This window comes from Malurus melanocephalus, unplaced genomic scaffold (assembly GCF_030028575.1).
Source record: "Malurus melanocephalus ecotype Western Australia unplaced genomic scaffold, MMel_1.1 scaffold_143, whole genome shotgun sequence".
Lineage (NCBI taxonomy): Eukaryota > Metazoa > Chordata > Aves > Passeriformes > Maluridae > Malurus > Malurus melanocephalus.
Window position 1 is genome coordinate 526,179 of NW_026623375.1, and position 26,501 is coordinate 552,679.

General features: G+C 51.3%; 2 protein-coding genes across 4 annotated transcripts in view; one reads left to right on the forward strand and one right to left on the reverse strand.

The window, feature by feature from the left end:
• The window catches only part of USP31 (ubiquitin specific peptidase 31), a 32,857-nt gene extending 19,333 nt beyond the window's left edge, over positions 1-13,524 (reverse strand). For all 3 annotated transcript variants that reach the window (XR_008965662.1, XR_008965661.1, XM_057371180.1), the window contains exons 1-3: positions 12,790-13,524; positions 1,329-1,466; positions 781-869 (exon numbers count right to left, since the gene is read on the reverse strand). Coding sequence is in view for 1 of the 3 variants with exons in the window: in XM_057371180.1 (XP_057227163.1) it covers positions 781-869; positions 1,329-1,466; positions 12,790-13,371 (809 nt within the window). In the remaining 2 variants the exon portion in view is untranslated. The remainder of the gene's footprint in view (positions 1-780; positions 870-1,328; positions 1,467-12,789) is intronic.
• A 412-nt stretch (positions 13,525-13,936) lies between these two features.
• On the forward strand, positions 13,937-25,723 carry SCNN1G (sodium channel epithelial 1 subunit gamma). The gene is made up of 13 exons (XM_057371181.1): positions 13,937-14,018; positions 14,205-14,529; positions 15,315-15,609; positions 16,021-16,214; positions 16,605-16,708; positions 17,584-17,747; positions 20,527-20,625; positions 21,798-21,915; positions 22,705-22,783; positions 22,869-22,926; positions 23,234-23,295; positions 23,491-23,566; positions 23,969-25,723. The coding sequence occupies exons 1-13, from the start codon at positions 13,988-13,990 to the stop codon at positions 24,356-24,358; spliced, it is 1,995 nt and encodes a 664-aa protein (XP_057227164.1). The 5' UTR covers positions 13,937-13,987; the 3' UTR covers positions 24,359-25,723.
• Positions 25,724-26,501: the final 778 nt, after the last annotated feature.

Genomic DNA, 26,501 nt, shown 5'->3' on the forward strand with positions numbered 1-26,501 from the left:
AAACCCTGGAAGAGTTTTGTCTTTGGAGAGAGGTGAAGTGACAGGACAGGGACAGAGACAGTCAGCACAGAGGTGCATATAGCTCTTACTTGGGAAAAATTCCAGACAAGAATTCTCTCTCATTCAGAATCAACCTGCACCTTACAATAGCTTTGTGTCCTAGACCAGGCTTAAGGTTTCTCATTTGCAAAGGAAAAGTTGCAAATTCTGTGGAGAAAGCCCAGCAATTATAATTCTTACAGCAGTACAGGCACAAGCCACTAAGGAATACTGGTGATTTGGCTGCTCTCTCCATTAGCTCTAAAATTAGAAAACTCTTTTCCCAGAAAGTAGGGAAACTCAAGGGAAAGCCCTGAAGGGCGAGTGATAACTTCAGCTGAGAATTCCCAAGTACCAGATGACAAGCATTTTGTACACACTGGGGATTCCAAACTCCCAGGCACCTCCAGATCCTGCCACGGGCTCTTCCCTCTGACAGTCAGGGTGAGTCCCACAGCACTGGGCTTTCCCGAGCCTTTGCTCACAAAGCAGTGATTCTCTCAGGATGCACAGGAACAGGTGTAGTGGTACATACAGCAAATTTACACAAAATATACTGAATTTGAAGCAGTGAACTTCCCTCTTTCCTATGGAGCAAGGACTTAGTTCAGATTCCYTTCAGCAAGAATTCAGAAACAGCAGTTAAAATCATGACACCAGTCCCAACTCTACCAGGAGATAGTCAGTTTAGAATTTTACTGGAGTCACCCATATATTCAACAAATTTACAAAATATCATACCTGTACTGGGCTTGAAAGAGTTCCTGCACRAAAGTGCTACTGATGGGAAAGGCTGGGCCCTCAAGAAGCACATCATCCTCCAGTGGTGGCTGAAAGAGAGGAACAAACCCCTGAGGTGCACCCAGGTATGCATCAAGCAGGTGACTCCAGAACACCAGCYGAATTTGCCCAAAACCACTGGAAAAATGCCACAAGCATTTTTAATTACCAAGCACACTGCTCCAGGGGGTGGGCATGCAGGAAAGTGAGTCGGGCAGGGCAGCCCAGGGAAGGGAACAGGGCTCACACTTGACAAAGCACAGCAGCCCCCAGGKAACACCTCCTGGCTATTGCAGAGCTACTTAAACATGACTGTGTCAGAGAGAATTTGCCAGGGACTAGTGGAACAGCCAGTTACATTTCCAGGGCAGAAACCTACAGTATTTTAAACCAAACTTTTGTTCCATCTGAACTACTGGAGTTGAGAAACCAATGGGGAGAACTACTTTAAAAGGAACGCCTGTGAGCAAAGTTAGACTCTTACACTGTCTCCCTGCAGTATGCCTTACCTTGAGCGGAGGCATGCCGCTGGAATTCACCACATTGTTCAGATCCTCGTGAACTCTGTCGAGGAGCCAAAGGAGGAACTCCTGGGCATCGTGCTGGGCGTTCCCACGGTACTGCATCGCATTCTTGGACACGATGTTCTGCAGAGAGAGGAGAGTGCACCAATAGCTAATGCACACCTGAGGCCATTCCATCACACCCACCCCTGCACCACAGCATCTGACATTGCTGCCCTCATGAAATCTTCTGTTTGTTCAAGCTGAAGTAAAACAGGAATTTAGTCTGTCTTGCTCATTGCAGCTTTGGTGAGGTCACACATTTCCCAAAACCTTGATGCAGATGCTCAACACTAATCTATGTCTACAATTTCAGGACTCAGCCAGGATGAGGATGTATAAATCACAGATTCTTCTACAGTCTGATCATGATCATGCAGGTAGAGCAAAATTACTTCCCATCAGTACCCTCTCAAACACAGGAGCAGTACAGGCCACCATGGAATTTTTTCCACTGGGTCTCAAGAATCCACTACACATAACTTGCTCATCCTAAACACCTTCTTCAATTGCCACTCCAGCCAGGCAGGTGCCGCTTTCTCTGCACAAAAGGAACCAAGGTGCCCCAGAGCAATCAATACTGGAGCAGCACAGCATGGGATGGGTGCTGCTGGACTGGTGGATTCCAAAGCACTGGAACTTGGCCACAGCTGCAACATGCACAGCTGACACTGCTGTGGATACACACTGAGAGCCTGGGGAACCACCTAATTTACTCCTGAATTTCTGGAAACACTGTCTCAGAAGGACACCAGCACAACCAAGGGATTTGTTCAGACCTGTTTTTCTTCCAGACACAAACAGGAAGGGCTTGAAGCTCATCAGCAGCCAAAAATCTACTCTTTGCAGTTTTATCATTGCTCTKCAGCTTTGGAGATACCTTTCACAATGCAGAAGTTTGCTCTGACTTCTCCAGTCATGCCACATGCACCCTTCTGCAGGACACCTTGTCTCCATTGAAAAACTGCCACCAGTGCACACAGGATTTAGTCAGGAAWACTGCTCCCCACCAGCATCAGAAAACACTTCCTCTGATCCCAGCATTCTGATCCCACTTTTACCTCCAAAACCCACCCTTAATGGCCAGCCAGTTTTTCTTACTGCATTCTGGGGAACACAGCACAGGTTCTAAAGAATGGGAGCCAGGCACCAGCATTTGTCTTCAACTGGAATTGCCTCAGGAGTTACATACCAGGGTGGGCTGACCTCAGCAGCTGAGCCTTAATTCCTTCCTGAGAGCAGACAACACCACTGGCATGGAAAAGCACATTCTGCTGCTCCAAGGAGGCACCAGCTGCAGCCAGGAGAGCCAGCCTGCTCCTACTGAAACACTTGGCCACGGGACAGCCACTCCCACATGGCCACTCCAGTACTTCTGAACSCAAAGACAATACCAGGCTTCTCTCGAAGAACCAGGCCCACAGCAAAGCTCATGCCAGTCACTCAGCATCCYTCCAGCCTTCCTGTGCTGCATGCTCCCAGGATGGGAATCCTGACCAGCATGTGCCCCATTATAGTGCAGCACCTTGGCACAGCCACAGAGAGAAAACCTGTTCACACAGGACAGAGACTTACTGAGCAGGGTCCCCAAGAGGGACAGTGCATAAGCAGAGGCCAGACAGTACCTGCAGGGCAGGAATGGGTGGGAAGGCTGTAGAACCTGGGCCCTGCAGGCTTGCACATGCGCCTCATGCCAGAGCTCCTCCACTCCYCTAATCAGACTTTGCAACAGATTTGAGAAATGAGGTTGGGTTGCTCGCTTTATCCCYCTGAAAATGGGGTCACTGGGGAGGGGGGTGGTGATGAAAGAGGCATGAAAGGACCGATAAACACACACTCTCTGTGCTCTATAATCTGTCCACCTGTCTCAAAGCAGCAAAATAATGGAAAACAGAAATAATCTGCTCTCATTACATATGTGCAGCCCTTCTGACAGCAGATTTACTGCCCTTGCTGTGCAGGGACCAGCACCCTCCCACATAAAATATGTGCACATAGCTTGAACCACAGGAGTGGTGCCCAGYCAGTGCCCACCTCTGCACCACACTGGTGTGACCCCAGCACCTCTGCTTGGTGTCCAATGTAAGCTCAGCTTGAGATGCTGCTGCAAACCAATTTATGAAGCAGTCTGTGGGCACTTGAAGATTAATGGAGACCAAACAGTCTTCTCTGTTTCTAGTTCCCATTAAGTAAAGCAAGTTCCACTTACAGAAATAAAATTATAAAACCTAAACCAAAAAATGGATCAAAGTCTCTTCAGGTACCAGCCTGATACCGCTTGCATCCTTCAATAGAAAGCTGAGCTGAATGCACCCAGACAATGATGCAGGGAAGAATTTAAGGCATGCATGTGGAGACTTGCTTTGCAAACATTAACTTTGTTCAAAAAAGCCTACACTGAAAATTAAATGTAGCCTTTAAATTACTGTGTCAAGTTTCAAACTGAAAATCAATCACTGACATGTGAAGCAGAGTTTTTAGTCCAGTCTTAAGCAGTTACCTCAGTATATCTCTCCAGAAGTGCTACCCCAWGCCCCTACAGTAACACACCTGAGTTTTAACAGCAGTATCCATCCTTCCCAACTTGCTGCACTCCAACTCAGCACCAAGAGGATGATGTCCCTTACTCTCACTGAGGGAGGAGGGCTCCAACAGCACTACAGGTCACAACAAGGCCAAGCTCATTCTTCTCAGTGAGCTGACCACAGAGAGGCAAGGGAAGGAAGTGCTGGAACACCCACCATATCCCCAGCAGTGTGTGGTCCCTCTGCACCAAGACATGAACAGGCATGATGGGAGCAGGCCCGCACTGATGCTCTGCCATCAGTCAGAGCCAGCAGCCTTATCTGGTGTCCTTTGTCCCAGAGAGCTCAGCCAACASGCACTGTCACCGCACTTCAAGGGCTCGTCTAGACAGGGCTGAGGATAAAAGGCTCTTGGCATTGCTGGGAGGAAGCAAATCCAGTATTTCAAGTGAAAAGGGGACATGGAGGGGTTCTGTACAGAAATAAGGACTTTGGGAATCCAGGCTAGTATTTCTTATTGCCTCTTTACCAGATGTGCAGCACATGAGTCCTGTCCAGACCCTTCCTGGCTTTTACTGATGTGTGTCCCTGGTGATGCAGTGTCCCACAGAGAGCAGCCACTCTACCAATCCCAAGCACAGCGAACCCACGGTTGCACAGCAGTCATGTGCCTTGCTCTGTATCTGTGTCACTGCTCGTCTCAGAAGCATCTCCATGATAATTGCTCTGCTTTTCTCAACACTATTGCAGCCTGAGTGGACTAAGGATAAAGAGCTGCCTGTGGAGACATCACAAGATGTTGGAAGTGATTCAGGAAACACTACAAAATATCAGATGCAATTTCCTCACAAGAGGCTCCACTAAACAAACACTCCAGTAACAGCAGCGTGTTCCCAGCGTCACTCACACTTCCTGCCTGCCACAAGTGGGTCCATTACTGCTTAAACCTCAGCGGCTGCAGCTCCAGGGAATGTTGTGTGCCCTCCTCCCAACCTGCTCCAGGGGGCTGCGGMATCAACCCCAGACATGCAGAGTGTGGAGGGGAACAATGGACACAGTCAGAACAGCCAGTGCTGAGGGACATGATTAAATCTGAAAGAGATAGAGGTGCCGACTCAAATAAACAATTTAACAATTCARACAAACACCAGGAACTCCTAAACTGCAGCCCCGCTAATCTGCTGGGTCAGCACCAAAAGAAGCTCCACACACCTCCCTGTCCCCCAGCCAACTCCCGTGCAGGGCTGAGGGCRGTGGGCAGGACAGCATGGGGAATGTCCCCAGAGCCCTGGGCAATAGCCAGGGCTGTACAGCAGTTGGGGATCCTCACAGCCCTGGGCTATGGAGGGGGACTGCAGACTCTTGGCAGCCACACTGGCCATTCCTGAACAGCTCCAGGAACATCTGACAGGCAAAGCAGACAAACGAGCAAGAATGTCATCTCTGAGCACTGGCCATCCAGCATCTCTCCATATTTACTTCCCAAGTCTACCATTCCAGCCTGGCAGCAGGTTTCTTGCCCTGGCCATAACCCTAAACCTTCGCTCCCCTTTTGGTATCACTTAAGAGAAGACAACACCTCATTTTGCTCATCCTGCTGTAGTGCAACAGCAACCGTAACTGGATGCAGATACAGAGTTAAAAAATAAATGCTTAAAAAACACATGAAAAACACCACATTTACCAGCCCCCAAGAGCCTTTAATCCTCTGCCCCTAATCTGGTTCTGTAAATACAGTTGGCACGTTTGACCAGCCTCCAACCAGCACTGCAGGGTATGAAGAATGACTCTGGAATGATTCTGGTGCAGCTRTTTCAGCTGTGAGGCACCAGGAGTGGGCATGGACTCTGACACTGCTTCCCAATCCCTTCCACAACCGTCCTGCACCTCCAGCCCTTTCCTCAGCTCAGCCCTTACAAGACTGGCAGGAGATGGATGGATCCTCCATTCCAGCAGATGAGCAAGCACTGATACACAGTCACTCTGAATGAAGTGGCACCATTCGAAGAAATAAGAGGGGGAAAATCATTTCCTACCAATCCCACTCATGTACCCCTAACACAGGCATCCTGCAACCAAACCAGGCTGCCCATAAAGCAGATTTACAGCAAAGACATATTATCATTTTCATCAGGCCACTAGAAGTTTAATAATAATTCATCTACTGCTCTAAAGAGATGCAATAAAAAGATCCAAACAGAGCTGAACTACGGCCTCTTCTCTGCTGCTATTATTGTTCCAGATCACAAAGACAACTAGAGGAAAAATGCCAGGTTGCTATTTTCCAGTGTGGCCCTGGTAGGAAGCAGCTGTGGAAGGATTTTGCACATGAACAGATAAAGTCAGCTCATTAGAGACCTGACCCAATGACACCCATGCGCAGGAGAGAAAGGCCATTCTTTATTTTCCGTTGAACAGCGAGTTATGCTCAACCACATTATTTTTCTTTTTAAAGCCCACAACCAGAGTTTTATGTTTGGGTAAGTTCTACAGCAGACAACTGCTTACTTGAATTACTCTCTCTGTTGACACACAGCACTTTCCCCTTTCTGGAGATCTTCTTGTCAGGGGAGACCACTACCCAGCCAGCAGAATGGTTCACGCCCCAGGACTCAGGAAGGGAGCTCCTCCAGTCCAGGGAGAGATCCAATCCAGAAGAGATCACTGTGGACTGAGCCTGACCACAGGCACCAAACAGGGAGAAGGGAGTTCTGGTGACAGGAGGTCTGTCACAGCAGCCAGGGCAGGCAAAACACTCCTCCCATGCCCTACGGGCAAACCAAGGTCTTATACCCCATGGGACATGGCAGCTCTGTGGGCAGCCCATGTCCCCACACAGTCCTGATGGGGAGAACATGCACAGCCACTTATGAGAACACTTCAGGAAGCAAAGCCGAGAGGAGCACTACGAGAGCAGCACACCAGCATCAGATGGATTCTCCCCCATGTTTAACAAGCCCAGACAAGAAGCATCACCCCACAGCCCTGCCTGACATCTGTCTCATGCCAGCAGCTACTCTCACCCTTYCAGGCGGAAGCTCCGTTAATCCTCATTAACCACCTTCCTTCAATGCCTAAGGAGAGAGTGAAGCTTGTCCAGATGATGCTATCCAGAACTGCCATGTGTGCACACAAACACGGACGTGGGTTGTGGGTGCTGCATTCCCCAACTGGCACACCCCTTCCCAGCCCTTCCCAGGAGTGCAGGTTTTGCCTGCCAGAAGATGCCACCACAAGTCGGTGCTGCTGGCCGGGAGAATTCACCCTTATAAGGAGCAGAAATCCCAYATTGTTCAGCAAGAACCTTTTTCTTGCTACACTAGTAGAGCAACTGGTGGAATTCAAAGGAATAAGGGATTGAGGAACAGAAGAATACCACAAATGTGAAGCAGTCCAGTAAAGGGCTATCAGTAAATGCCAGCAGAGAGGGTGGATGTGAAGGCTGGGCTCAGCAGCCCAAGGAGCYTGTGCTCCAGCTGCACACCTGTGCCTCTCCTGCTCTCTCCAGGCTTTGCTTCTGGTCCCAAATTGGACACAGAAACTGAGATGGGGGGACTCACCATCACTGCTCTGAGAAGCCTTCCTACTTTGCATTCTATAACAAACATTCACTGACACAATCATAGGCAAACAAGTTCATTAAGCAGCACTTTGCTCAAATGGCAGCAAGAATGGATTCACTCCAATCAACTGCGGCCATGTGCAAAGTACAGAGCAACAAAGATCCAATTAAGCTGCCTGGGAACATGCATCCCCCTCASCACTTCCACGGGCTGCCAAGCACGACACAGTTCTCATACTTTYACCATGTGTCATTTTGCACAGGCAGCATGGAATTAAGAACCTGGAAGCTCAGAAGACAGAAAGCTCATTTTGGCAATGACGCACATTTGACCTTCCAGTCTCAAAGRGGGTCCTGCCAACCCCCAGGGCCACCTGGCAGTAGGGCTGCAGAGATGTTCCACACTGGGGTCTCTTCCCCTGCCTTGCCTGACCCTCTGCTCCAGAGGAGAATAGCAACACCACTCTTCAGCTGCCCCCTCCAACAGAACCCCCACAGCAAACCACATCTGACCTACAGACTCTGCCACTCAGCCTTGGCTCCCCAGCCTTGTGCTGCACTCACTCAGAATCCCCAGAAACGCATTTGGATTTCACAGGTAAGTCAGACTGCTCCCTTAAGGCAACCAGATCTGCTGCAGGAAACCCTTCCCAGGAGGTTTACGTGTGTGTGTAGAAGACAAGTAAAGCAATTGTAAGGGAAAATATGCAAAAAATAAGCAAAACAAAACAAACCATACCTGCAGTAATGGACTTACATCTTATTGATAATTAATATTTAAAAAAAAAAAAAAAGAGTGCAACATGCCAAGACTGCCAGACCTTTGTGATCCCAGAGAAACACATTTCCATGATGTCAAGAGCCATCACAAAAATATGTAGAAAATTTGTAACTTCCTTTTTGTTTCAAGGAAAGTGTGTCAACTCCAAATCCCAGAGCAGCCCTAGGACAAGCCTCATCAGTACAATGCCACCACTGGGAGTACCTGGTCTGAACTGGAATAAGCACTTTAAGATCCCACATTACCTACCCCCATTCAAAGCCTCTTCAGACCAACACAGAAACCAAAACACCAGGAACCAAGAGCAGAGGGACCAGGAGAGAAGGGTGAAGTGTCTCACATTGCTTCTTTCATGTCCCTTTCTTCCATCCCTCTCTATAGAAATATTTTAGGAATAAGCAGTTAACCCTATCCAGAATAAAATAACTGATCCTATGCTAGGCAGAGGGCAAGATAATTAAATATAATCCAGGAGATCACATTTCACACATCACTGGCCCCATTAGCAAGCCACAAGGCTCTGGTGAGCAGAAGGGCCYGGGGCTGACAGCTCAGTGAGCAGGATCCAAGGCTCCCAACGCCCACACTGTCCCAGCAGCCCCCGCTGAGAACCACTCTCACTGCACCTTCAACAGGAGGCAAAGATCTGAGCACATCAACACTTCCCAGGAGCTCCTTCATAACTCATGAGTTAGTGATTAATTCCCAAAGAAGAGCCCACCACAGCTGGCAGAATGCTTGTCCCAAAATGWGGTACTTGCAAAAAATGCATTCCCAAAAATACCTTGAAACAAGAGCTTCAAACAGCTACTTTGRAATCTCACACCAAACATAGGTTTAAAATAAACAAATAGAAAAGGATGCAGCACTTTTAGCCTGGCACAATAATCCCTGCTCTACTAATAGGGTTTCATTCTGGGTTCMGATCCAATTCTGACAATCCAACCCAATTGAGTTATGGTGATTGTGCTGTATTTGCTGAACATGCAGGTCACAGCCAAGGCCATCTTCTTGGACAAAAAATGCAATCCCACGTCTGGCATGCAAAGGGTCTTGTTAAACATTGACACGCTTCAGTGTACAACTGCCTCAGAGCCTCAAAGAAGAAAGTCTCAAAACAGAAAGATCCTCATCATTCACAGGAGACTCACATGCCACAGACAGCAAAGGCAGAGGATTTGCATAAGAACATAATTTTTCAAGCCCAATTAGTTTAAATCAAAATCCTTCACACTGACGACCCCCGCCATCACCTCTGAATGCTGCAGACCGATTCCCAATACAAAGGGCGCTCTGTCCTCCCTGTCTGACACTCCCAGCAACTTTGCAGGCAGGACAGGACAACTCCCTGGAAAAAAACAAGCCCAAAACCCTGCTTATACAATAGATGTTTGTCACCATTGTCACACCATCACAAAGGGGAAAGAGGAAGCACAAGCTGCAATATTGGCCTCTGTTATGAAAGCAGCGGCTTTGTTTGGGCAGGAAAACAAAACCCACTGAGCAATCGGAAGAGAAGGATTGTTAAAGCAAACAGCAAAGGAGCACAGGACCAACGGGAAAGTCACCCACAGCAGAGATAAACCCAGGAATTACCAGCTCTGCCACAATGCTCCTGTTTCCCAGGAAGGRCTGCCCAGCTCCCTTCTGCTCCCAACCCAGGAACCAAACTCCTCAGCTTCCACCTCTCAGTCCTTCCAGACCTTTTCCTGCTACCTCAGCCTTCTACATGCCCCGCTTTCTCCTGCTCTGACAGCACTCACAACCTCCCCTCTCTGTGAGGCTCTCCCCTCACCCTGCAACTRCAAGATGAACCATTTAACACAAACCACTCATTTGATTTGCATTTTCCTTGGTTTCAGCAGCTACATGATCCAGAGACCCGTGAGATGGGTTATTTCCTGAAGATCAGCTTAAAAAGTGAGAAAACACTACCAAGGAAAACCAGCTGAGAGTAAAGAGCATTCCAAAAATCATCCCTTCAAAAGCCCCTATCCACAAGRACTCCAAGACACACTCCCTTGAAAATAATTTTCTCTCTTCCACGAGAAAAGCCTACAGATATAAGAATGAGCAAGAAGACAAGTATTATCCTTTATCCTAAAATACACTTAGCACCTGCAGAGAAGTATTTAGTAATTAGGAAAGTGCCTTAACGCAGTTATATTCAGTGCCAAAATGGAAAAAAAAGAAAAAACCCCAACATATAAATTTCAACGCATGCTGGATAAAGAGCCTTCTGCCTATAAAATAAATATTACCATCAGTGGCTATCATTGTTGGAGGGAAAGCTCAAAATTACTCTGTGAAAACACTTTACACCCTTAAAAACAATTACATCAAAGCAGATCAGGAATGCTACACCCTCTAAGCAGAACAAGCTTTGGGAGGATATTCTCCGTATTTTAAGGAGAAACTGCAGTTTCCAGAATGAAAACACTGATCTTTGCCTTTCTCCAGTCTAAGTCCATTGTTTACATCTGTAAATGAACAGTGCAAATCCACTGCTGAGAAAAAGTCTAATTAAGAGCTGAATGMAATATCAAGTTCAGGCGACTTAACTGTCTTTAGAAATGTTAATTTCCTATTAGAAGTAATTGACCCCTACAAGGGAACAGTACTTGACATAATGACACAGTGCAGCAGAACCTGGGCTGCTGGCACCGTGCAGCACTGAGCTGGATCAACTGGGTCAAGATCCCCTCCAGCAAGGCTTTAGAAAACCTCCAGGGACCTGGCAGGTAGGAGACGGATGGGCTCTAGCTCCATCCACGAGMAGAACAGCACTCGCTTACCAACACTGACGCCTGCAAAAAGCAAAGTTCCACTATCAACACCCATGGAACATGGCCTTAATTTAATCCCTGACCCTGACACTCTTCCTCCTGCTGTCACTTGTATCCCAGCCCTGCTCCCACAGTCTATGTGTGAGCAGCGAAGCCTGGCCTAGAAAGAAGGCTGCTCTCCCTTCTATCAGTTTCACTGGCAGAAGACAATTCTGCTTTCACAACCTTTTTTCCTGCTATTGCTCAGGAGAAATCCACAATTTATTCTCCYGCCATATCACCTCAAGAGCAGTGACAGGTCAAGGCGAGTGCCCCATAGTGCTGCCAAGAGCAGACTCACAGAGTGGATCAGCTTTCCAAGCGGTCCCCCAAAACAATCTCTCCTAAAAACAAACACCAAAGCCACACATGGTCCCTGTGCCAGCTACCCCGAGAGAAGGTAGGTGCCTTTGCTCCAAGGCAAACAGCCACGGTCTTCAGGGAATACCATGAACATGGCTGTGGGACAGGTGGGTGCAGCTGCCTTGAAAGGCACAGGAGAAGCAAAGGGAAGAGGTGCTGGCCATGCATCCATCCAAACGACTGAGGGTGCAAAGGTCCCTGCCACCTCAGAGGTGCCTCCAGGAGGCATCAAGGGAGAGATGACTCTGGGACCCAGTCTCTACCTGCTGCGCACCCCAGCTGAGCTACAGGCAGAGAGCCTGAGACTGTTATCAATGACTTTCTTGCTGTGTTTTCAYGAATTTGAGCATCTCCTCTCCAACTCCCTCTGCAAGAAAATTCCCTTAAGATTTCCCCSAAGTGTATCTAAGTTCATGGTGTGGAAGCTACCACCCACCCTCTTATTCTCTCACACAGCCAGAGGGCTTTATGTGCCAGGAATAATACTTCTTCCTATTCCAAGAGGCAAGGTGGGCCTCAAATAGTTTTGATTTCATGCAAAGCCACAGCACAAGAACCAAGCCCTCTGCTACAATAGCTCCAGGGGCAGGTGTGAGGCCCGGGCAGGGCAGAGCATGGCGCCATCGGACAGAACCACAAGAGCTGCGGCGGGAGAACATCACAGTGCTAAACACGAGCGAGTCCAAGCAGGAGGGTACAATCAGATACTCCTGAAACACACTCCCCAGTCAGCCCAGACTCCTAAGATCCTGGWTAAACTACGAGGCACGGCTCTCAATGGTCTCCGTCCATGTATACTCACAACTCCCAAACAACAATCAGCWGCAATTCCCCTAATGGCAGAACAGCAGAAGAACGAAAACAGTAAAATGCGTATTTTCATCCATAAAAACCATCCAGAGCCATGCACCAGAGCGTCAAACACCGTGAGCAAAGAGCACAGAGGCAGCACCTGTCCCATCCCCAGGGCGCTGCYGTGGTGCCCAAGGCTGTCACCAGAGCAGGGCCTGCTGCCCCACGAGGATGCTGAGAGCAGGAGCAGCACTCCAGAGCTACCGGCAAGCAGCTGGCGAGGCCAGAGGGCTCTTCCCACCGCGTGGATGCTCGGACCAGCGGCAAGGCACCCACCACAGCTCCTGACGGGGCAGCCTGCGGTGCCCGGGTGATRGGGACACATGTCACATTCGGACCTGCTGTGAGCCACGGCACCAGCAGCTGAGCCCGGCCCCGAGCTGGGCACCCCGCACCGCGGACACCGGCCCTCCAGGGCTGCTCCCGGCGGGCGAGGCCGGGCTGCACGGCGGCCTCACGCTCCCTCCTCCCGCCTCGACGAGACGAGGYCCCCGCTCACCTTGAAGTCGCGGCTGTGCTGCGGGGTGTACTCGAGCGTCCAGAGCGCCCGCACCAGCTGCGCCAGCTGCTCCGTGACCTCGCCGGGCGCGGGCGGCGGCCCGTCGGCGGGGGGCGGCCCGCCGCGGAACTGCTCGAGCGCCAGGAACTCGGCGAAGAGCTCGGTGTTGCTGAGGCACTGCAGGATGGCGTTCATGAAGCAGGTGTTGCCGTGGTTGCGCAGCCCCGCCACGCCGGGCACGGCCTCGGGGCCGCCGGCGGGGCGCGGCGGGGGCTCGGGGCTGCGCGGCGGGCCCGGCGGGAAGCAGCTGCCCAGGCCGCCCGTCGCCTGCGGCGGGGGCAAGCGCGGGGCGAGCGCGCCGCGGGGCTCGGGCTCGCTGCTGTAGTGCGAGAGCGTGGAGAGRGTCTTCAGCACGCGGCTCATGAACCCGCCGAGCGACCGCCCGGACGGCGCCGGGGCCGGGGTAGCGGTCGGGGCCGAGCCCGCGCCRCCGCCCGCCGCCCGCCCGCGGAAAAGCCGCTTGCTGAAGGAGCGCTTCTCCTTGGCGCTGCCGGCCGGCCCGGAGCCGCTCACCCGCGACATGGCGGAGCGGCGCAGCACACATCCCCGCCCGGCGCTCAGCCCGTTTTGCCCGCCCGGCGCTCGGCCCGAAGCTCAGCCCGGCGGCCGCCGCATCCCGCCGGGCCGAGTCGGGCCGCGGCTCCGCCGCTTCACGGCGCCGCCATGCAGCGGGCGGGGCGCCGCGCGCCGCCACGTGACCGCGCCGCCACCTTGGCGACGGGCAGACGCTGCCGCAACGCCGCCATCTTTGGAGCTGGCGCGGGGCGGGCACGGGGGGCGGGGCCTGGGGCAGGGTTTCGGTGTGGGCGTGGCCCCGCCCTCAGGTTCCCCGCGCTGATCCCGCCCTCAGCCCCGCCCCGCCCGGGGCCCGAGTGCTCCGTGCCCGCCCTGAGAGCGACACCGGGGGCTCTGTCACCGCTTCCCGCCGGACCCGCCAGGCCGTGCCCGCCCCGCTCGGCCCCGTTACGCCGGTCAGCCCCGCGCAGCCCCGGTGGCCACCGTGGGGCGGCGCTGCTTGGCCGTGGAGCGGGGCGGGCGGGGCAGGCGGGGCGGTCCGGGGCGGGGCGGTGGCGGGGGTAGGTACCGGGGCGGCCGCCCGCCGGCCCATCGGCAGCGGCGCCGGGGTTGGGAGCACAGCATGGCCCCGCCGGGCCCGGAGGGCGGCCGAGGTGAGGGGCGGCGAGCGCTTTCCCCCGGGACGGCCGTTCCGGGGATCGAACACCGGGAAGGGATGGGATGCCGGGTGATGGCTCCGCGGGGCCGGGCGGGACGGGACCCTGCGGTGTGGTGGRACACGGGGCGGTGGTCAGGGTCCGGTCCCCAAGCCGTCCCCTCAGTGCTCGGTTCGCCCGTAGCGGCTGCCACGGCTCCCGGTAAGAAGATCACGGCGCGGCTGAAGCGGACGCTGCCGGTGCGGGGCCCGCAGGCGCCGACGCTGAGCGAGCTGATGCGCTGGTACTGCCTCAACACCAACACCCACGGCTGCCGCCGCATCGTGGTGTCCCGCGGCCGCCTGCGCCGCCTGCTCTGGATCCTGCTGACCCTCAGCGCCGTGGGGCTCATCCTCTGGCAGTGCGCGGAGCTCCTCATGAACTACTACAGCGCCTCGGTGTCCGTCACCGTCCAGTTCCAGAAGCTGCCATTCCCCGCTGTCACCATCTGCAACATCAACCCCTACAAGTAAGACCCGGGGGGCTGGCGAGAGGGTGGGAGGTCAGCACAGCACCAAACCCCTTCCCGAGCTCGTCCCCGGGCTGCTTGTCAGCATTTTCCCAACCGTGAGTTTTCCCTTTGTGGCATCTTGAGTGCCACATCCCTTCTGTGTTTTGTGGGTTACACTCTCACCCCTCACCACTGCCTGATGAGCTGGGCTCAGTTCATTCCACTTTCTGCTCCAGACAGTCCCTGTCAACTCTTTGGCTTTCTTCAAATTGCCTTCCTCCGGCAATTCTGGACCAAGGTTCCAGAATTACAAACAGTGTCATGTCCTAGAGAATGGAAAGGCAACATCAGTCACTCCTCTCTTGCCTCCTTTTTTCCTTATGGGAGATTTTGACATGATCCATCAACAGTACTTTTTCTCCTGTCAAGTGATCCTTTACATTGCTCTCTGTTCTGCTGCCAGATCCCCACCCCGGTCCCCATAGRGATCCATCTCTTTGATGCCTCTTTACAAATGCAGAAGTCTAATTTTCACATATTCTGCCTCCTCAGACTTCCTAACATGAGGAGCTTGAGAGTCTTGGGAGAACTTTCTCTGTAGTTCAGTCTGCTCTGCTTTCTGTCACCCTTGCTCTGAAATTTCTCCACGGATATTGCTGTGTCTGCCCTCACAGATGTGAGAGATTGGTGTGAGACCTCCACAGAGAATTCTGTCCCGAGCCATGGGATCTGCAGTGCAGTGGGTACTGCAGCTGGGCAGTGAGGTGGGATGGGATGTCACTGTCACATTGTCTCCCGTGCAGGTACAGTGCCATGAAAGAATAYTTGTCTGAATTGGACAAAGAGACAAAAAAAGCTTTGGAGACTTTCTATGGGTTTTCTGAGGGCAAGTCCAAGGTGCGCCGGTCAGTGGACGAGTGGAACAGCACAGGGAGCAACTTCTTCCAACAGATCCCCCTGCTGAAGGTCGAGGACTTCTCCAGGACAGCGACTGACCTGCGCAGTGGGCAGAAGAGGAAAATAGAGGGAAGTGTTTTTCACAAGGACTCATCTATCGTGAACTCGGGCGATTCCAATRACATCATTGGCTTTCAGCTGGTGAGTGTCACTGTGCCCTGGCCAGCAAGTTCCCTGTGGGGCAACAAAGGGCTATTTGGGGTTGGTGTCCCTCCGGCAGGTTTTATTGCCTGCTCAGGTGGCTTTACGATGCGCAGTGATGAAGAGCACCCTGTCTGCTCTTCTGCTGCAAGCCTCCATGGCTGCTGCAGATTCACCACCAGCTCTCTGAGAGAGAACTACCTTCCTGAACTCTTCCCAAATACAGTCAGTGTCATTCGTGATTTTTTTGGGGGGTCCTGAAATATTTGGTCATATCATTTAGCCCTAAATGAAAGGTCTTTGATGCCCACTGTAAATTCATACATGGTTATTTCTGTGGAGAAGAAACACTATCGGTAGAATCCATTATTTCAGTCCATCTGAAATTCTTTTTCCCTTTGTTCTTGTCAGTGTGATGCAAACAACAGCAGCGAGTGTGCCCTGTACACATTCAGTTCAGGTGTTAACGCTATCCAGGAGTGGTACAAGCTGCACTACATGAACATCATGGCACAAATTCCACTGGAGACTAAAGAAAAATTGAGTTATTCTGCTGATGACCTTCTACTGACATGTTTCTTTGATGGCCTATCTTGTGACAAAAGGTCAGTGCACAGAAAATTCCTGCCAGTTTAACAGCTTATTTCCAAGTCCATAAGGTGTAGGAATGGAATATTTGGTATTTGCTGAATTCCAGCAGGAGCCACTGCTAGTTCCATGAATCTGCCTCCCCCACACTGTCAACCCCCCTTCCCACACTGAAATTTCTTTAAGTTTCTATCTCCTAATCTATTAAACTAGATCATACTGCCATGTAGTTTCAAGTTACTCAGAAAGAGACCCGCACCTTTCAGCAAAATAAATTTCTTGAAAAGAAGTAATAAACCCCCAGGCAGTCCTGGTCTGTCTCTGTCAAAACCAAAGCCCAAATGTGCTGCCCTTCTCCCACAAACAGAACTACAGGGAGCAAAGTCATGACATTCAATTTCTTCCAGGCACTTCACTCGTTTCCATCACCCCCTCCATGGCAACTGCTACACCTTCAACAGTGGTGAGAACGGGACCATCCTGAGCACCTCCACGGGCGGCAGCGAGTACGGTGAGCAGAGGTGGTTTGCACGCATGTGGTGTCCAGGGTGGTTTGCCTCTGTGTGTTATTCCAGGGCAGATTGCACACGTGTTGTTCTGTGCCAGTTTCACACGTGTAGTGTTCCCTGTCGGTTTGCATGCATGTGTTATTCCAGGGCAGATTGCACACATGTTGTTCTGTGCCAGTTTCACTCGTGTAGTGTTCCTGTCGGTTTGCACACGTGTATTATTCCAGATTGCACACGTGTTCTGTGCCAGTTTCACACGTGTATTGTTCCCTGTCGGTTTGCATGCATGTGTTATTCCAGATTGCACACGTGTTCTGTGCCAGTTTCACTCGTGTAGTGTTCCCTGTCGGTTTGCACACGTGTGTTATTCCAGATTGCACACGTGTTGTTCTGTGGCAGTTTGCACACACATGCAGTGTTCCCTGTCGGTTTGCACGCGTTTGCAAAGGAACTGTTTGATAACAAGTGGTTCAGCAAACTGGATCCTACTGGAGCGTGAGCAATGTGTTGGCTGTAGATGTACAGGCTGATTGGGGAAATGCCTGTTTGAACTAGTGCAAGATCTTGCCTGAGAATACAGATAATATCATTGCATCACTAATGTTTTCCAGCTGAAATTACTGCTGCCCAGTTATATAACTTTTTTAAGCGAGTTCCAGCCACGTTCTCGGCAGGTTTTATTTGTTTGCAGTGCTGGGTGCCACCAACGGATGTTACTGGCTGCAGGTGCTTTAGTCTGGCTGGGCAGAGGCTGTACTTGGCTGTTAACAGTTCTACTTAAGGCCAGAAAACATAAAATAAATCATCCTGCCCTCCCTGAACAGAAAACGTGACTCTGGCTCCTGATATAAATTCCTGCCTTGTCTCTGTGGTTCAGGATTGCAGGTTGTTCTGTAYATCGATGAAGCAGACTACAACCCCTTCCTGGTGACGTCCTCAGGAGCCAAGATCATTGTCCACGACCAAAACGAGTATCCCTTCATTGAAGACATTGGCACAGAAATTGAGACTGCAGCAGCCACCTCCATAGGAATGCACTTTGTGAGTGGTAACAATTGCCTTTTCAGGTGCACCTTTGCATTAGTACAGTTGTAAATAGGAACTGATGGGGTGCTTTCAGGGAGCCAGCAGCTGGAAGGCCTCTACCTCCCACTCAGAAGCTGAAGTGCCCTGAGAGAAATCCTGTGATAGCACTTCCCTGAACAAAAGAGGCCGTGGGAAAATCAGGTCTTTATAAACCCAGCAGGCCTAGAATCTTGTTTGTTCTCCCTTTGCTTCCACCCCTTGGCTTTCATGGGGATTTTTGGTTTTGTTTTCACAGCAAAATTCACAGCCACAGAAATGCATTGTCAAGTGCCTCATTTGACTTTAGCAATGAGCAGTGGGTTTCATCCCGGGTCCTCGGGRTGGTGGAGCCAGAACTGGAGCTGTGGGTCCTCACGTTGGGGTCGGGTCCTTAGGAATGGCAGCAGCACAACTCTTTRAACTGTTTTGTGAATGTAAACCTCATTTTGCCGGTTTTCTCTCCATCCCAGCTGTAAAAACACCCTCGTGGGCAGCGACTTCGCTTTTGCCAGCTGTGAGCAAAGGCAAGGAGAGCTGCAGCTCCCGATTCCCCATTTAGTGTAGCTCAGAAGAGGCATTTGGCCCAAGGGGATTTGGCACAGCAGCGAAAGCTGTGCCAGGTCCCCTTTCATCTGGATGGGCTGTTAAGTGAGCATTTCAGCACTGCCTTTCTTGCTGTTGGTCTGGTCAGAGCATCAGCCATCCTGCTTATCTGGGTGTGCCGCATCATGACAGGCCCTGCATTAGAAAAGACATTAAAAGAGCACTGATGTTTTACAAAATGCAAATATTTAACTGTCTTCCAGCCGTCTGGAAAACTGTGGCAGTGGCTGCTTGGTCAAACATGACTGAGATGCTTGGAAACCAGGATGGTGTGAAGACACCAAGTCTCACAAGCCTATTTTCTTTGTCACCATCACACTGTACAGGGTCAGTCACTGAAGGCAGTCTCAATACTTAATGTAATATCTTCCTGGCACAATAGGTTTGGACCATTGCTATAGTATAAAAAAACAAGATTTGGCACATCTTAGTGTCTTTATTTAAAAGATTTGCCCTGAGAAGGGATCCAATTGCATCCAAATGAGGCAGCCAAAATAGAAGCGGGACACAATTTCTGGTCTCAGAACAAAAGCTGGGGATCGCTGTCCTGCTGGGAAAGGWCAACTCTAGAGAACTTGCTGAGTGGTGGGAGATCAGGATTGTCAGGACAGGGCTGCAGCACCRAGGTCAGTCCTTGTCCCCACATCCAAGGACAGAGGAGGACACAGCAGGTGTGTCCCACACAGTGCTGCTCGCTGGGCTATGAGTGCAGCATCAGTTGGTTATTGCTCATGGGTTTCTGCTGGRTACAAGGACTGCCCCCCACTTCCAAAAATATTCCAGGATGTTTGGAATGCGAACAAGGCATTGCTTTGTCAGAGTTACAGTGCTTTAGTTAAATATTTAGTTTGGAAATTATTTCAGTGCCTGAAGGAACAAGTAAGCTTTTGTAGAAGCATAGGCCACAACAAAATAATTCTATACAAAGGATCGATCATCCATTGGAAGCTCCAGGAGCAGGCTGAGGCAGTGTCTGGGCACTACATTTTGTGTGGAATTTAAAAGCTGGTTTCAGTCACTTTTCAGAAGTAATGCATTCTCTAATAGTGAAATCCCCTCTTTCCCTTCAAAGAGAGATTTGAGCATCTCTAAAAGCAGTGGCTTGCACCATACTGGCTCAGAGCCTTCTCTTGCTGCAGACAAAGTGGTGAGGAATGCTCCTGTCAGGTATGGCCTCAGGAGATGCATTCAGTGCCTTAGAGGTAATGAGCCTTTCTCGGGTTCCTGCTAAATTGATCCTTTGTATAGAATTTTTAATTCTAATTTTAAACTCTGTAGAGAAAGACAGGTGAAGGGATTTGTAAATGGATGCTTCTTGTGGTTTCAGGCCATTCTGTTGTAAAGTGCAGAAAGATAGCAAGGGGTGATAGAAAGATCTTACTGCAGAAAGATAGGAAAGGGTGAGGGAAGGAGGCAGTCTTCAGGAAGTGGGCAATGGAGCTGGAATCAGATCCAGTCAATTTGAGGGCTCCCAGCTCTGGTTTCACAGAGCTTGCAGGCACAGACTTGCCATGTCAGAGCTCTTTGCTCTGGGCAGAGATTGCAGAACTGGAAAAGGCATTAGCGTTTGAGAGGAAGGGTCAAAGCAGCACCTGGAGAAAAGTTTGAGGGAGACACAAACATTTGATTTAGAGTGGATTCAGAGAGGTGCTGTTGAGCACTAGTAGAGCCTCAAGTGCTGTTTACCCACAGCACATGAGCAGCCAGTGCAACAACAGCACAGGCAGGTGGGGATCCTCACAGAAAACAMCCCAAAACCCCCATCCAACAACCCCTGTCCCTCAGAACACAAATACCCAGGGTAAACGATGCACAGCCTCTACAACTAGGAGAGAACATGTGTATAGATTGCTTTGCTTTGAAAAATCCTTACTGCTGTGATTATACCACCTTGCATTCCTGCAGAAGGTTTCAAGGAAGACAGCAGAGAATCCYGCCAGAGCAGTTTTTTTGGAAACTGATATTAGAAACAAAAAAAAACCAACTTTGTTTTGATAAGGGATCAACAAATCATTTTTGGTGGCAAAAGGTAAACATGCYGTTCAAAGGTGTCCCGTCACGTACAGTTTCAGAGCTGGGATAAAGTGTCACTGAATCCTTTGGCTTCTCTGTGAACTCCAAAAAAMCAAATTTTGTTTATTCTGGTTCTCAGACTCGGTCTCGGAAGCTGAGCAAACCCTACAGTGACTGCACAGAGACAGGAGCTGACATACCTGTGGAAAATCTSTATAACAAGAGCTACTCACTCCAGGTAAAGGCATTACATTTGGGTTTATCAGCTGCTTGAAAACTACCTGCATAAAAAGCTTTATAACAGTCTGTGGTTCAGGAGCTAAGACTGGAAACAGTCTGGGCACAGAGCTGTTGCTTTAACCGCTGATGTAAAATGCCACAGCACTTCTCAAAATCCAACTTTTATTCCTAAGTGGTTGCTGTTTGAAGTTCCCTCAGGCACCCTGTTAGATAAAGAGAACATGAGCTCATTAGGCAATTTTCAAGCAATGTGAGACTGGAAAATATTGGCCAAGTAAAGGTTGCAGCTTAGTAACCCTTGAAGCCAGAAATTGTGACCTTTAGGACTCCAAGAATAACACAAGCCATCTAATCAGTATCCAGATAGCAGGATGTTTGTTTACAGAGTGAGTTTCCACTAATTTTGCATGGTTTCTGTAATTGGGTCCTCTTTGAGACTGCCAGTTGTTCCGGCACTCTCCACTTGAAGAATYGTACTTACATTAGCTGCTGCAAAGCCCAGGTCTAGGCCGAATTTGTATTTTCTGGGAAATATGAAATCTGCTGTGATGTAGTGCCAGGCAGGATCACCCAGACATTATCTCAGCTTTTTAATAACACTACTTCACTGAAACTCAGTGCTCAGGAGGGCTGGGACTGGGACCAAAAGGCTTGACTGGGATTTCAAAGAGAAGTTCAGTTCCTGCATGTCCCAGTGTTTTAGCATAAACCACAGGTCTGCTGCCCTGTTAATCCTCACAAGTTCACCTCTCCCAGTAGGCACCAGTAGGGTTTGGTGGAAGCTGTGAACGTTTGCTGCTGTGAGTCACTTCCCACACCTAGCTGGTGATTCATGGGCCACGTGCCATGGCAGGTCTAAAACCTTCTCCTTGACTCTTTGAAGAGTAACTGCAACACTGAAGCTTTTGGTGGCTGTAGGGGAAATGGGGGCGTTCACAGAACCCCCATATATGTAATCCTCAGAAAAGATTATATTCCTATTTCTTGCACTAGAGGCTCAACCCTACATGGCACTTTATGCCTGTGTTTGTATTTGCTCACAGCAGAGCCTGAAGGCCAAGGGAAACAGAGTTCCCATCCCACTGCTGTCATAGGCAGGATGTTCTTAGGGGCACAGGACCCTGTACCTTGGTGCTGTCTCTTAGCGCCCAGCTCTGGTTTTGTCCCCAGATTTGCCTGCACTCCTGCTTCCAGAAGGCCATGGTGGAGTCCTGCGGCTGTGCCCAGTATGCACAGCCCTTACCCACTGGGGCTGAGTACTGCAACTACAAAAGGAACCCAAACTGGAGTGAGTATTGAAACACCTCCAGCACTGCATGTGCCTCAGCTGCCAGCCCTGTCCCCTGCAGCACCAGCCCATCTCACAGCCCCTGCACCCACCCTGCACCCCCAGTGTCCCTGTCACACAGCCCCTGTACCCAGCACCCCCAGTGTGCCTGTCACACAGCCCCCTGTACCCAGCACCCCCAGTGTCCCTGTCACATAGCTCCCTGTACCCAGCACCCCCAGTGTCCCTGTCACACAGCCCCCTCTACCCAGCACCCCCAGTGTCCCTGTCACACAGCTCCCTGTACCCAGCACCCCCAGTGTCCCTGTCACACAGCCCCTGTACCCAGCACCCCCAGTGTCCCTGTCACACAGCTCCCTGTACCCAGCACCCCCAGTGTCCCTGTCACACAGCCCCTCACCCCAGTGTCCCTTTCACATGGCCCCTGCACCCCCAGCATGCTGGGATGAGGCAAATCTACCTTAACCCATTTAAGCCCCCACACCCAGAGCCAGAAGTGCCTCCCTTTGCTCACAGTGACTGGTTTGGGAAACTTTCCCTAACTGCTCTTTCACCTGTGCCAACCACAGAACAGTCGAGTGGAGGCTTGACCAGGTGAGGCAGTTTTCATGCCTGTATCAAGGGACAGCCACTTCTCAGAGTCTTTTGCAATTTTTGTAGGGTAAATCTTTTTAACCCCACCATGTAGGCGATGCCACAAAGGTCACCTACACCCCAGAAGCCCCACTCCAGTCCAAGTAGTAGGTTTTCTTTCTGACTTCTCACACCCTTCATGTTCCTCCCCTGCAGTGTACTGCTACTACAGACTGCACGAGAAGTTTGTGAAGGAGCAGCTGGGCTGCCAGCAGATCTGCAAAGATGCCTGCAGGTGAGTCCTTGCCACAGCCAAAGGTAAAGCTCTGGGTGTAGGTGGGAGATGGAGCTCACAAGTGACATCCTGTCTCTCTTTGCAGCTTCAARGAATGGGCGCTCACCACCAGCATTGCCCAGTGGCCATCCACCGTGTCAGAGGTCAGTTCCCAGTTGCACTCTACTGRGACAGCAGCTTAGCACAAGGCACTGAGTAACCCCAGAGGTTCAGCACAAAAGCAGGACACCCTGGGGTGTCAAGTAGCATTCAGTGACGCTGCTCTCAGAGACCAAATTGTAATTTCCAGCTCAGGGCTTCCCCTCCAGGAGTTCACCATTAAACTGAAATTTGTCTTGGGAATTACCCTTGGGATCAGCTGACCCAAGGAGGTGTGGAGCATGAGTCCCTTCCCAGGGATCTTTGCACATGCACCTACAGCTAGAGCCGCATTTTCTGTCTGTTCTCCAGGACTGGATGCTCCGAGTTCTCTCTTGGGACAAAGGGCAAAAACTCAACAAGAAGCTGAACAAGTAAGTCCCCCTGTGTGTTCCTGCCTTGCACCTCCAGCTCTGATACAATCTCGGCAGCCCTAATGATGGCAATTGGGGAAAAAGCTCCCTTGGAGCAGCCCAGCCCTACTGGTCCAACTGGTTATTTGCATAGTTTTTCAGTATGTTTCATGTTATTGTTTTACTAAACCCTCTGCCTGCCTCCTGCTTCCCYAGGACAGACCTTGCCAACCTCATGGTGTTTTACAAGGACTTGAACGAGAGATTCATTTCGGAGAATCCTGCTAACACAGTGAGTGAGCGTGCTGGTCCCTTCTCGACCCCAGCAGGTCGGCAGTTCCTTCCTCCCACACAGGCTGGAAGCTTTCACCTGCCCAGGGGAGCAATCCCACACAGGCAGGGGCAGGAAGCTGATCTCAGATATGCACCTCTGGGCTGGTCCTGCCCTTTCCAGCCCTTATCTGGGGCCACGTCTCTGCCTGTCCAGCCCTAAGCCCTGTGCACAGTAAGCTCAGCTCTAAGCTCCTCCTGAAGCAGAGCCTGAGAGAGCAAYAGCAGAGATGGGCCCACTGCTTTTGGGAGTGCTCAGCAAACCCCGGGTGCCCCAGCCTGGTGCAATCTCCCTGCCTGCTGTATTGGCACTAGGGACACGTGCCCATGACAGACCATAACCTTGTGCTCTCGGGTCTTCCAGCTCGTCATTCTCCTGTCCAACTTCGGGGGCCAGCTGGGCCTCTGGATGAGCTGCTCGGTGGTCTGCGTCATCGAGATCGTCGAGGTGTTCTTCATCGACTCGCTGTCCATCGTCATGCGGCGCCAGTGGCAAAGGGCAAAGAAGTGGTGGAACAACCGCAAGCGTGGCAGCTCAGGGAAGGCTCCCCAGGCCAGCGACGTGGAGAGGCAGGGCCACGACAACCCCGTGTGCATCGATGAGGACCTGCCCACCTTCACCACGGCTCTGCGCCTGCCGCTGCCCCAGGACAGCCCCCTGCCCAGGACTCCCCCCCCCAATTACAGCACTTTGCGCCTTGAGACGGCCTTCACAGAGCAGCTGCCCGACACGCTGGAGCTCAGCCAGCACTGACACTTGTCACCCACCCACCCAAGCGCCCCAGGAGGTGGGTGCTGGACCCTCACGTCCAGGGGCRAAAGGCACAGATCCGGACGAGCACTGAAGGGCTGTCAGGTCAGACCCTTACTCAGGGATTGAACTGGCAGTCATCGCTGCCCTGAGCAAAGCTCAGACACAAAAGCTAAGGGCTCAGAGACATTAGGAGCTTCAAGCAACATCAGTTCTCCGGTTAATGATGGCAGGAGATGGCTGGAGCAGGATGTGGTGCTAAGCTGGGATGTCTCACCAGGCAAAGGCACACATTAGCCACCAGCTGCACACACCCCACTGCATGTGGGCAGGAATTGCTCCACAGCAGCAGATTGATGCCACATTGAGCATTAACACTAATTGCTCTCTGCTGTGTGGCTGGACTTGTGGGAAAAACCCGGGGCTGTCAGGAATGCAGCATGGCATTTGTAGGAAGGGCATGACAGGGGCTTGGGTAAGGCACAAAAGAGCATAAAAGGAAAGCTCTCACTTGAATTTTCATTAGAAACCTGATTCCAATGGTGGCCTGAGGAGCTCTTTATTGTGAGATAAAAAGCCAGGACAACCAGAAATGTGCTTGTAGAGCTCGTTATTACACAGCTGGGGTAGGAAAGCCCGAGTCATCCCCAAAGAATCATCTGAAAGGGCATGAAATCCAATTTGGAGCGCACTAATGAAGTGCATCCTCYGCAAGCTTGTTCCATTCCACATCACTCAGCCAGCCCTTAAACATTACTTCCAATAAGCTTGTTAAGTAACTTCCCAGAAGCCTCACAGGGAACTGCCTGCTCTTTTCCTGCTCTACCCYAGGCCAGGACTTCCTCTTGCATCCACCCAGCTCCTCACCTGCCTGCCCTGGAGCTGGCAGTGCCTGGAGGATGCCTCACCCACCTCATCCCCACCCGCTCCAACCCACAGAGCAGTGTCAGCACCCACATTTTAGCTCGTGCTGCTCCCCCCACCCTGGKGGCAGGGGCTGCTGCCTGTGCCCACACAACCACGAGTGCTCTTGGGGGGCCCTGGGGCACCTGGCCATGCTGGCAGCATCCTTCCCCTGCTCCCCATCCTGCACACAACTCCCTCCTGCCACAGCCCATTCTCTGCTGCTTCAACACCCTGTGGAGGTGCTGAGGATGAGCAGAGCCCACTCCACACTGGCTGCTGGGGTGTGTAGAGCCAGAGCRATTCAGAGTGTGTGAGGGGTGTCTGAGTGGAAGAGTTTCTCCTTTCCTTTCTCTATGAGCTTATTTTATATAGGACAGTGAGAATCCAGAAAGGTTCTTTAATGTGCAATAAAACCTATTTTAACTGAATTATTTAAATAGATGATAAAATGAAAAATAAAGATATATTTTTGAATAACTGTTTTGCCCTTTCTTGTTTTTAAATCATCATTGTATGAGTTACTTCCCTGCAGGCATCTTGAGAGCTGGAGCAGCCCTGGGATCCCCACACACTCCCACACCATCTCCCCTTGCTGTTACAGGTGTGAGCTGTTCCCACTGCAGCAGGGGCAGGAATAACAGCCAAATTCAGGGCTAAGGAGCACCTCACCACCAACTCTTTACTTCCAGCTTGGTGGTGCCTGCACAGGAGCTGGTTTGGCTCCTTCACACCYGAGTGGGGACCTGATTTACAAAGCAGAGGGGCCAGATACTCCAACTCCCCCAGATACAGCCTACAGGGACCATGTTGGGGGGTCCCCTCCCCAGGAAAGCAAGCAAACATCACAAAGTGCATAACCACCGTTCCTCCAATCCACATCTGTACCTGTGTGTGCAGCAGCACCTGAGAGACTCCGCAGGGTTTGCTTACAGGGCTGAGGAGAGACTGCTGAAGCTCAGCTTGATGCTGGTACTTCCCTGCTGTTGAGCTTCTCACTGGGCTTCTTCTTCCCCTCAGGCTGCTCMAACACCTCTGCCCACTCGCAGCAGCCCTCAGAGCTGGGTTAAATCAAAGAGTGCTAATCATGCACTCAGCCCCCTGACAGKAACCCCCCACATGGCTCTGCGGGCGGGGAGGGCACTGGAAGCTGGCACTGATTGGGATAAGTGAGGGGTTTGTGCTGCTAAAGCCTCCCCAGAGCAAACCAAAAGCCTTCAAAAATAAACAGAGTGGTGCCAGC